Source organism: Chiloscyllium punctatum, chromosome 17, assembly GCF_047496795.1.
Source record: "Chiloscyllium punctatum isolate Juve2018m chromosome 17, sChiPun1.3, whole genome shotgun sequence".
Taxonomy (NCBI): domain Eukaryota; kingdom Metazoa; phylum Chordata; class Chondrichthyes; order Orectolobiformes; family Hemiscylliidae; genus Chiloscyllium; species Chiloscyllium punctatum.
Genome location: NC_092755.1, coordinates 93926324 through 93938568, shown reverse-complemented (window position 1 = coordinate 93938568; position 12245 = coordinate 93926324). Strand labels below are relative to the sequence as shown.

The following is a 12245-nucleotide window of genomic DNA, read 5'->3' as shown; positions in this document are numbered from 1 at the left end:
ATTGTGGGGAGAAGCTGAATAAGCACAGCAGGTCAGACAGCATCTGAGGAGCAACAGAATCAACATTTTGGGCAAAAGCCACCAGGGCTTTTGCCCGAAACGTCGATTCCCATGTGCCTCAGACATGCCTGACCTGCTTTGCATTTCCAGCACCACACGCTCTACTCCGATCTCCAGCATCTGCAGACTTCACTTTCACCTAGAGGCTGAATAAGCCTGGGCTTCTTTCCCTCATGGCGTCGGGGCGGAGGGGTGATCTTGTGGAGGACTGTAGAATTGCACAGAGCATGGACAAGGTGAGTGGCCAGGGTCTTTTTCCTAAGGTGGTGAAATCCAAAACTGGAGGTCTTGGGTTTGAGGTGAAGGGGAAGGATTTTAAGAAGGACCAGCGGGGGGGGGGGGGGGGGGGGGGGTAACTTCACCCCCCCCTACTCCCTCCGCCTCCGCCTCCGCCTCCCCCCCCCCCCCCCCCCCCACCCCCCACCCCCCACCCCCCACCCCCCACCCCCTCTCCTTAGAGGGTGATGTGACATCTAGTTAAGACCATAAGACATAGGAGTGGAAGTAAGGCCATTCGACCCATCGAGTCCACTCCGCCATTCAATCATGGCTGATGCGCATTTCAGCTCCACTTGCCAGCGTTCTCCCCGTAGCCCTTAATTCCTCTAGACAACAAGAACCTATCAATCTCGGCCTTGAAGACATTTAGCGTCCCGGCTTCCACTGCACTCCGTGGCAATGAATTCCACAGGCCCACCACTCTCTGGCTGAAGAAATGTCTCCGCATTTCCGTTCTGAAATGACCCCCTCTAATTCTAAGGCTGTGTCCACGGGTCCTAGTCTCCTCGCCTAACAGAAACAATTTTCTAGCATCCACCTTTTCAAAGCCATGTATTATTTTGTACATCTCTATTAGATCTCCCCTTAATCTTCTAAACTCCAACGAATACAATCCCAGTATCCTCAGCCGTTCCTCATATGCTAGACCTGTCATTCCAGGGATCATCCGTGTGAATCTCCGCTGGACACGTTCCAGTGCCAGTATGTCCTTCCTGAGGTGTGGGGACCAAAACTGGACACAGTACTCCAAATGGGGCCTAACCAGGGCTTTATAAAGTCTTAGTAGTACATCTCTGCTTTTATATTCCAACCCTCTTGAGATAAGAGACAACATTGCATTCGCTTTCTTAATCACAGACTCAACCTGCATGTTTACCTTTAGAGAATCCTCGACTAGCACTCCCAGATCCCTTTGTGCTTTGGCTTTATTAAGTTTCTCACCATTTAGAAAGTAGTCCATTCCTATATTCTTTTTGCCAAAGTGCAAGACCTCGCACTTGCTCACGTTAAATTCCATCAGCCATTTCCTGGACCACTCTCCCAACCTGTCTAGATCCTTCTGTAGCCTCCTCACTTCCTCAGTACTACCTGCCTGTCCACCTAACTTCGTATCATCGGCAAACTTCGCTAGAATGCCCCCGGTTCCCTCATCCAAATCATTAATATATAATGCGAACAGCTGTGGCCCCAGCACCGAACCCTGCGGGACACCGCTCATCACCAGCTGCCATTCTGAAAAAGAACCTTTTATCCCAACTCTCTGCCTTCTGTTAGATAGCCAATCCTCAATCCATCCCAGCAGCTCACCTCGAACACCATGGGCCCTCACCTTGCTCAGCAGCCTCCCGCGTGGCACCTTATCAAAGGCCTTTTGAAAGTCCAGATAGACCACATCCACTGGGTTCCCCTGGTCTAACCTACTTGTTACCTCTTCACAAAATTCCAACAGGTTTGTCAGGCATGACCTCCCTTTATTAAATCCATGTTGACTTGTCCTAATCAGACTCTGCTCTTCCAAGAATTTAGAAACCTCATCCTTAATGATGGATTCTAGAATTTTACCAACAACCGAGGTTAAGCTGATTGGCCTATAATTTTCCATCTTTTGCCTTGATCCTTTCTTGAACAAGGGGGTTACTACAGCCATCTTCCAATCATCCGGGACCTTTCTTGACTCCAGTGACTCTTGAAAGATCTCAACCAATGCCTCTGCTATTTCCTCAGCAACCTCTCTCAGAACTCTAGGGTGTATCCCATCGGGGCCAGGAGATTTATCAATTTTTAGACTTTTTAACTTTTCTAGCACTATCTCTTTCGTAATGGCAACCATACTCAACTCAGCCCCGTGACACCCTTTAATTTTTGGGATATTACTCATGTCTTCCACTGTGAAAACTGACGCAAAGTACTTGTTAAGTTCTCCTGCTATTTCCTTATCTCCCATCACCAGGCTCCCTGCATCAGTTTGAAGTGGCCCAATGTCTACTTTTGCCTGTCGTTTGTTTCTTATGTACTGAAAGAAACTTTTACTATTATTTCTAATATTACTGGCTAGCCTACCTTCATATTTTATCCTCTCATTTCTTATTACACTCTTTGTTATCCTCTGTTTGCTTTTGTATCCTTCCCAATCTTCTGATTTCCCACTGTTCTTAGCCACTTTATAGGATCTCTCTTTCTTTAATACATTTCCTGACTTCCTTTGTCAGCCAAGGTTGTCTAATCCCTCCCCGGTTAATCTTTCTTTTCTTGGGAATGAACCTCTGTACAGTGTCCTCAATTATACCTACAAACTCCTGCCATTTTTGCTCTAGTGTCTTCCCGGTTAGCCTCTGCTTCCAGTCTATTTTAGTCAGTTCCTCTCTCATGCCCTCATAATTACCTTTATTCAACTGTAACACCATTACATCAGATTTTGCCTTCTCCCTTTCAAACTCCAGACTGAACTCTACCATATTATGGTCGCTACTTCCTAAGGGTTCCCTTACTTTAAGATCTTTTATAGAGTCTGGTTCATTGCAAAGCACTAGGTCCAGAATAGCCTGCTCTCTTGTGGGCTCCATGACAAGCTGTTCCAAAAAGCCATCCTGTAAGCATTCCATGAATTCCCTTTCTTTAGATCCACTAGCAACATTATTTACCCAGTCCACCTGCATATTGAAGTCACCCATGATCAATGTAACCTTGCCTTTCTGACATGCCTTCTCTATTTCCCGGTACATGTTGCGTCCCTGGTCCTGACCACTGTTAGGAGGTCTGTACACAACTCCAATTATGGTTTTTTTGCCTTTGTGGTTCCTCAATTCCACCCACACAGACTCCACATCATCCGACGCTATGTCATTCAATACCATAGATTTAATTTTGTTCTTAAAATGGAGGAGTTGAACCGAAGGATCTGTTTCTGTTCCATATGACTAAAAAAAAGCAACACAGGCGGAGATTGGAGTTAATTTTCTTTTCCCAATTAATAAATTAAATGTCAAGGCTGACGGCTCCTGCTGGCAGAGGCTTGCCTTTCTACAAGCAATTGTTGGAGACAAACATCTCCAATACATCATTATGTATTCTTGACACCCAGATGAAGGAAATAAAACAGATCCAGGCCTTACTTCAAGTAGTTTTATACACAAAGTGAAGTATTATAGGAATATCCCCACTGACTTCACATCTTCCTTGCTTCAGTAAATGTCATATGCACTGAAGTAACCATCTGAATCAATGCAATCTGTATGTGGTTAATTTAATTTGATACAACTCACATCATCTAGCAATTTTACTGCATTGCTCTCCTGATCCTATTACCAACAGCAAAAGTTGCCAATTGGTGCACTCAATTCACCTCATGACCCATCACTGCTGGTGATTCCAGAGATTACCTCTTTATGGCTCCATTATGGAAGACTGCACTGGGGGAACACAATATAACAGCACAGTACAGGCCACCCCTTCAGCCCTCAATGTTGCTTAGACCAGTAAGTGGGCAAGGTAGCCAAATATTCTCTCAGGCCAGAAAATTCTACTTGTGTTTGAAAGGGTCAAGTCATCAAAAAGGTTTTGTTAGTGCATTTCAGCGGTAATTTTTTAAACTAAAAAAACTCAATTAGACTTTTATGGATAACATTAAGAGTTTTAAAAAGTCCTGTTACAGGAATCTATAGGGATTTTTACTGCATATTTCCTGGAAATAGTTTCAAGTGGTCAAAGACCATTATTACATAACTAGATTGTGAGCACAGCAAACAGTTCTTGCCTGAGGTAGTAGTTATTTGCCTGAAGCACTTGCAATTCTTTCCAGAGGATGAAAATACATTACTGTTCAGTAGAGAGTTTCAAGATTGTAACTCAGTGACAGTGGGGAAATATTATATTTCCAAGTCAGGGTGGTGTGCAACTTAAAACTTGTGGAGCTCACGCTTATTCTGTATTTTGCAAGACATTTAAAATTTGTTCCAGCTCAGTTTGCACTCGATGGTGGCTGCAGAATGGATGTTTAACATAGTAAACGTAATGCCAATTAAGGAGTGCCTTGCCTTGTACAGTTCAAAGTACGAGATAGGAGCTGTACCAGAAGTGGAAAGTTTTTTTTTAAAAATTACACCCTTGATTTCTATCTTCTAGGTATTCAGAAGGCTTGTGAAATACCGAGTCGAGGGTTACCTAGCCTTGTTCTTTGTTATTAACCTTTGTTCTTATAGCCAGAGTATTTATTTGGTTGGTCAAATCAAGTTTCTGGTCAATGGTCATGCGCAATGTCAACGGTTCGAGATTCAACGACAGAAATGCTATCTGCAAAAGACAAGTCTAACAATGATCCACATTAAAAAAAAAATTGAAGTTCTTTACATTACCTTTTTAATTGATTTAAATCGTTAAAAAAGGAGGTGGTAAAAAAGGAGGGGGGGTGGCATTGCTAATTAGAAATGGTATAACAGCTGCAGAAAGGAAGTTTGAGGGGGATCTGCCTTTGGAGGTAGTATGGGCTGAAGTCAGAAATAGGAAAGGTGCAGTCACCTTGTTGGGTATTTACTATAGGCCCCCAAATAGCAGCAGAGATGTGGAGAAACAGATTTTGGAAAGGTGCAGAAGCCACAAGGTCGCAGTCATGGGCGACTTCAACGTCCCAAATATTGATTGGAAGCTCTTTAGATCAAGTAGATTGGATGGGGTGGTGTTTGTGCAGTGTGTCCAGGAAGTTTTTCTAACTCAGTATGTAGATTGTCCAACCAGAGGGGAGGCCATATTGGATTTGGTACTCGGTAATGAACCGGGACAAGCGATGGGCTTGTTAGTGGGTGAACATTTTGGTGATGGTGACCACAATTCTGTGACTTTCACCTTGGTTATGGAGAGAGATAGGTGCGCACAACAAGGTAGATTTTACAATTGGGGGAAGGGAAATTACGATGCTGTAAGACAGGATTTGAGGAGCATAAGTTGGGAGCATAGGCTGTCAGGGAAGGATGTGGTGGAAATGTGGAACTTTTTCAAGGAGCAGATACGACGTGTCCTTGATATGTATGTACCTATCAGGCAGGAAAGAAATGGTCGTGTGAGGGAGCCTTGGTTGACGAGGGAGGTTGAATGTCTAGTAAAGAGGAAGAAGGAGGCTTACATAAGGTTGAGGAAACAGGGTTCAGACAGAGCAGTGGAGGGATACAGGATAGCCAGAAGGGACCTGAAGAAAGGGATTAGGAGAGCTAAGAGAGGGCATGAAAAATCCTTGGCGGATAGGATCAAGGATAACCCCAAGGCATTTTATGCATATGTGAGAAACCCGAGAATGACGAGAACGAGGGTAGGTCCGATCAAGGACAGTAGTGGGAGATTGTGTATTGAGTCGGAAGAGATAGGAGAGGTCTTGAACAAGTACTTCTCTTCAGTATTTACGAACGAGAGGGACCGTATTGTTGAAGAGGAGAGTGTGAAACGGACTGGTAAGCTAGAAGAGATACTTGTTAGGAAGGAAGATGTGTTGGACATTTTGAACAACTTGAGGATAGACAAGTCCCCCGGGCCTGACGGGATATATCCTAGGATTATGTGGGAAGCAAGAGAGGAAATTGCAGTACCGTTGGCAATGATCTTCTCGTCTTCACTGTCAACGGGGGTGGTACCAGGGGACTGGAGAGTAGCGAATGTTGTGCCCCTGTTCAAAAAAGGGAATAGGGATAACCCCGGGAATTACAGGCCAGTTAGTCTTACTTCTGTGGTAGGCAAAGTAATGGAAAGGGTACTGAGGGATAGGATTTATGAGTATCTGGAAAGACACTGCTTGATTAGGGACAGCCAGCACGGATTTGTGAAGGGTAGGTCTTGCCTTACAAGTCTTATTGAATTCTTCGAGGAGGTGACCAAGCATGTGGATGAGGGTAGAGCAGTGGATGTAGTGTACATGGATTTTAGTAAGGCATTTGATAAGGTTCCCCATGGTAGGCTTATGCGGAAAGTCAGGAGGCATGGGATAGAGGGAAATTTGGCCAATTGGATAGAAAACTGGCTAACCGGTCGAAGTCAGAGAGTGGTGGTAGATGGTAAATGTTCAGCCTGGAGCCCAGTTACAAGTGGAGTTCCACAGGGATCAGTTCTGGGTCCTCTGCTGTTTGTAATTTTTATTAATGACTTGGATGAGGGAGTCGAAGGGTGGGTCAGTAAATTTGCAGATGATACGAAGATAGGTGGAGTTGTGGACAGTGAGGAGGGCATTTGATGTTTGCAAAGGGACTTAGATATGATGCAGAGCTGGGCTGAGGAGTGGCAGATGGAGTTCAACCCTGCCAAGTGTGAGGTTGTCCATTTTGGAAGAACAAATAAGAATGCGGAATACAGGGTTAATGGTAGGGTTCTTAGTCAGGTGGAGGAACAGAGGGATCTTGGGGTCTATGTACATAGATCTTTGAAAGTTGCCACTCAGGTGGATAGAGTTTGTAAGAAGGCCTATGGTGTATTACCGTTCATTAGCAGAGGGATTGAATTCAAGAGTCGTGAAGTGATGTTGCAGCTGTACAGGACTTTGGTTAGGCCACATTTGGAGTACTGTGTGCCGTTCTGGTCACCTCACTTTAGGAAAGCTGTGGAAGCTTTGGAGAGGGTGCAGAGAAGATTTACCAGGATGTTGCCTGGAATGGAGAATAGGTCGTACGAGGATAGGTTGAGAGTTCTCGGCCTTTTCTCGTTGGAAGGGTGAAGGATGAGGGGTGACTTGATAGAGGTTTAAAAGATGATCAGGGGAATAGATAGAGTAGACAGTCAGAAACTTTTTCCCCGGGTACAACAGAGTGTTACAAGGGGACGTAAATTTAAGGTGAAGGGTGGAAGGTATAGGGGGGATGTCAGGGGTGGGTTCTTTACCCAGAGCGTGGTGGGGGCATGGAATGCCCTGCCCGTGGGAGTGGTAGAGCGTGTTTTCACCATCCCTCCAGACCTCCCACTCACTGAGGACTCACGATCAGTCCTCAGCAAAGGACTCACCTTCATCCCCCTCCGTCCACGCATCAATGAATTTAATACACGACGTGACATCGAACAATTCTTCCGTCGCCTCCGCCTCCGAGCTTACTTTCACAATCAGGACTCCCGTCCACCTTCCGAGGACCCCTTCGCCCACCTCCAACACACTGCATCCACCTGGACACCCCGCGCTGGCCTATTACCTGCCCTCGACCTCTTCATTTCCAACTGCCGCCGGGACATTAACCGCCTCAACCTGTCATCCCCCCTCCCCCACTCCAACATCTCACCCTCACAATGCGCAGCCCTCCAATCCCTCTGCTCCAATCCCAACCTCACCATCAAGCCAGCGGATAAAGGGGGCGCAGTGGTAGTCTGGCGCACTGACCTCTACACCGCTGAAGCCAAACGCCAACTCGAGGACACCTCTTCCTACTGCTCCCTTGACCATGACCCCACCTCCCATCACCAAACCATCATCTCCCAGACCATACAGAACCTCATCACCTCAGAAGATCTCCCACCCACAGCTTCCAACCTCATAGTCCGGGAACCCCGCACTGCCCGGTTCTTCCTCCTTCCCAAGATCCACAAGCCTGACCACCCTGGCCGACCCATTGTCTCAGCATGCTCCTGCCCCACTGAACTCATCTCTATCTACCTTGACACTGTCCTATCCCCCCTAGTCCAGGAACTCCCCACATACGTTCGAGACACCACCCACACCCTCCACCTCCTCCAAGACTTCCGTTTCCCCGGCCCCCAACGCCTTATCTTCACCATGGATATCCAATCCCTCTACACCTCCATTCGCCATGACCAGGGCCTCCAAGCCCTCCGTTTTTTCCTCTCCAGACGTCCCCAACAGTACCCATCCACTGACACTCTCATTCGTTTGGCCGAACTGGTCCTCACCCTTAACAATTTCTCCTTTGAATCCTCCCACTTCCTCCAGACCAAAGGCGTAGCCATGGGCCCCAGCTATGCCTGTCTCTTTGTTGGCTATGTAGAACAGTTGATCTTCCGTAATTACACCGGCACCACTCCCCACCTCTTCCTCCGCTACATTGATGACTGCATTGGCGCCACATCGTGCTCCTGCGAGGAGGTTGAGCAATTCATCAACTTGACCAACACATTCCACCCTGACCTTAAATTTACCTGGACTATCTCTGACACCTCGCTCCCCTTCCTGGACCTCTCCATCTCCATTAGTGACGACCGACTTGACAATGACATTTTTTACAAACCCACTGACTCCCATAGCTACCTGGATTACACCTCTTCCCACCCTATCTCTTGCAAAAATGCCATCCCGTATTCCCAATTTCTCCACCTCCGCCGTATCTGCTCGCAGGAGGTCCAGTTCCACCATAGGACACACCAGATGGCCTCCTTCTTTAGAGACCGCAATTTCCCTTCCCATGTGGTTAAAGATGCCCTCCAACGCATCTCGTCCACATCCCGCACCTCCGCCCTCAGACCCCACCCCTCCAACCGTAACAAGGACAGAACGCCCCTGGTGCTCACCTTCCACCCTACAAACCTTCGCATCAACCAAATCATCCGCCGACATTTCCGCCACCTCCAAAAAGACCCACCACCAGGGATATATTTCCCTCCCCACCCCTTTCCGCCTTCCGCAAAGACCGTTCCCTCCGTGACTACCTGGTCAGGTCCACACCCCCCTACGACCCACCCTCCCATTCTGGCACTTTCCCCTACCACCACAGGAACTGTAAAACCTGTGCCCACACCTCCTCCCTCACCTCTATCCAAGGCCCTAAAGGAGCCTTCCACATCCAAAGTTTCACCTGCACATCCACCAATATCATTTATTGTATCCGTTGCTCCCGATGTGGTCTCCTCTACATTGGGGAGACTGGGCGCCTCCTAGCAGAGCGCTTTAGGGAACATCTCCGGGACACCCGCACCAATCAACCAAACCGCCCCGTGGCCCAACATTTCAACTCCCCCTCCCACTGTGCCGAGGACATGGAGGTCCTGGGCCTCCTTCACCACCGCTCCCTCACCACCAGACGCCTGGAGGAAGAACGCCTCATCTTCCGCCTCGGAACACTTCAACCCCAGGGCATCAATGTGGACTTCAACAGCTTCCTCATTTCCCCTTCCCCCACCTCCTCCTAGTTTCAAACTTCCAGCTCAGTTACTGTCTCCTTGACTTGTCCGAACTGCCTATCTCCTTTTCCACCTATCCACTCCACCCTCTCCTCCTTGACCTATCACCTTCATCTCCTCCCCCACTCACCCATTGTACTCTATGCTACTGTCTCCCCACCCCCACCCTCCTCTAGCTTATCTCTCCACGCTTCAGGCTCACTGCCTTTATTCCTGATGAAGGGCTTTTGCCCGAAACATCGATTTCGAAGCTACTTGGATGCTGCCTGAACTGCTGTGCTCTTCCAGCACCACTAATCCAGAATCATTGGCGACCTTTAAGCGGCATTTGGATAGGTACTTAATCTAGGATAGAAGTTCGGCACAACATTGTGGGCCGAAGGGCCTGTTCTGTGCTGTATTGTTCTATGTTAGTTTTGTTTGCTAATAATTCACATTTCAGTGCAGCTTCAAATGCATTTTTGATGGTTACATAATCAACTTTCATGATTATTTAGACAGCCCATGTCCTTTTACCTTATCATAGTAAACATCTGGCTGAGTGTTTGGAGCTGGAAGTGCAGCAGCCGCAGAATATCTCTTAACTCCAGAGGTAACTAGTGCAAACACTCTGGGAAGCCGACGGCCCTTCGACAACAACATGTCGTGTAGGGAGAAGTAAACACTTGACCTTGTTACAAAACAAAACTGTTCCTTCACGATTCTCGAACACACCCTCCTGCCAAAAAAAAACCAACACCCACTCCCAGCTTCCAATCAACAGGAAATTAAATTTAAATCGACACCGAGAAAATCCGGACAGGATCCTGGAGGTGGAACGAGAGAAGTATTTTCGAAAATGACCTTCAATTACAAAACTTGTGGGCCCCGGTCCTGCTCCATGTTCCCTCCTCCTCAGCTTGACATTCTCCCGCGAACGGTCATGCGTGACCGTTAACAGCTTCTGTCCATCGATCATCACATGACCCGCCCCATTCCGCTGTCAATCACTGGTCAGACCCGCCCCATTCCGCTGTCAATCACTGGTCAGACCCGCCCCATTCCGCTGTCAATCACTGGTCAGACCCGCCCCATCCCGCTGTCAATCACTGCTCAGACCCGCCCCATTCCGCTGTCAATCACTGGTCAGACCCGCCCCATTCCGCTGTCAATCACTGGTCAGACCCGCCCCATTCCACCGTCAACCACAGACCTGGCCCGCCCCTTTTCGCTGTCAATCACGCAACTGAGCCGCTGCATCCCGCTGTCAACCACACGCATGTTCTCCACCCTCCCCCTACAGTCAATCAGGACAAAGAGTCAACTGTCCCCTCTATTCCACCAGATGGCGCTACCAGCCGGTTTATATTTTTTTTGGTATCAAAACTCATTTATTGAATTGGAAACATTGGGAAGTAGGACAAAGAAAATAAATACAAAGTCACCATAAAACTTCAGTAGTGACCTTTTGTCAGAAGGGTGGGGAGGGAGGAGAAAAAAAACCCATCTCAAATTTGGTTTCACCATGTTGGAAATTACACTGGACACATTCTTCAAGTTTCCCTTTGTGGATTAGTGAAAACAGAGCGTACTTTTTAATTAAAGTAGTCTTTTCCTTGGATCAACTGCATTTGAAGCCCAATAGTTCAGCTTCTTCAGCCAGACTTAAAAAGAAGGATGGCTACTTGGCCCAGGTAGAAATAGATGAAGTGTTTTGTTTCATGAGTCACGTAGCTTCCAAAGTTTCTACCCACAATACAATGCCATGTGGGATTGTACTTTTTGTCAAATTCCTTCTTGATGTAAGCTGCTATGTCTTTCTCAATGTTGTACTTCTCTAATGCCTGGGTAGCACATTCCACAGCTTCCTGCTGCATGTCTTCAGACATGTCAGCATTCTTGATGACAGCTACCAGCCGGTTTATATACGTCATGATGAGGCCATTTTTTTGGTGGAAATGACAGGATAGATTTTTACGCAACATCAGCTTACACCCCAACAGGTTTATTGGAAAGTACAAGCTTTTGGAGTGCTGCTCCATCTGAATAGACTTGAATAGACTTGTAGCTACCTGAATAGACTTTATAACAGCTGTGAACAATTGTAAAGTTTCAAGTAGTGTTTATGAATAGATGACCATAAATGCTCCCATTCTTTGGTCGTTTTTATTCACCTAGATAATAAGGAGGCCTTCCTTGCTGTGTTCTTCCAGCCTCCTGCTTGTCTACTTTGGATTCCACCGTCTGCCGTTTTTAAAAATCTCTTTCACCTTGATCGTGGCTGATCTGATGATCTTCAACTCCATTTTCCAGCCTTATCCCCATAACCCTTGATTGCCTTCATGATTATAAATATGCCTTGAGTATACTTAACAACCCAGCCTTGACAGCTGTCTATGGTCAACAAAATTCCACAGATGCACCACCACCTAACAGAAAACAATCCTCATCTATGTCTTCAACAGGTATCCCTTTACTCTGAGATGATGCGTTCTGGTCTCAGTGTGTCCTACAAGGGGAAAGAACGTCTGAATATGCTGTCAAGCCCCTGAATAGCCATAGATTCATAGAGATGTATAAGAGGCAACAGACTATTCTGTCCAACTCTTCCATGCCAACCAGATATCCTAAATTAATCTAGTTCAATTTGCCAACACTTGACCGTTAACCTTGAGAACCATTCCTATTCATGTAGCCATCCAGGTAACTTTTAAATATTGTAATTGTACCAGACTCCACCATTTCCTCTGGCAGCTCATTCTATATACGCACCACATAGGTCCCATCTAATTTTTTCCCCTCTCATCCTAAACCTATGCCGCTGGTACTGGACTCCC

At 46.8% G+C, this 12245-nt stretch overlaps 1 protein-coding gene and 1 pseudogene across 2 annotated transcripts in view; both read right to left on the bottom strand.

The window, feature by feature from the left end:
* LOC140488140 (aldehyde dehydrogenase, mitochondrial) overlaps nt 1-10291 on the bottom strand; it is a 55268-nt gene extending 44977 nt beyond the window's left edge. The window contains exon 1 of one of the 2 annotated variants that reach the window (XM_072587963.1): nt 10273-10291. Coding sequence is in view for 1 of the 2 variants with exons in the window: in XM_072587962.1 (XP_072444063.1) it covers nt 9946-10071 (126 nt within the window). In the remaining variant the exon portion in view is untranslated. The other variant, XM_072587962.1, reaches the window with a different exon arrangement.
* A 485-nt stretch (nt 10292-10776) lies between these two features.
* LOC140487659 (dynein light chain 2, cytoplasmic pseudogene) lies at nt 10777-11342 on the bottom strand (annotated as a pseudogene).
* Nucleotides 11343-12245: the final 903 nt, after the last annotated feature.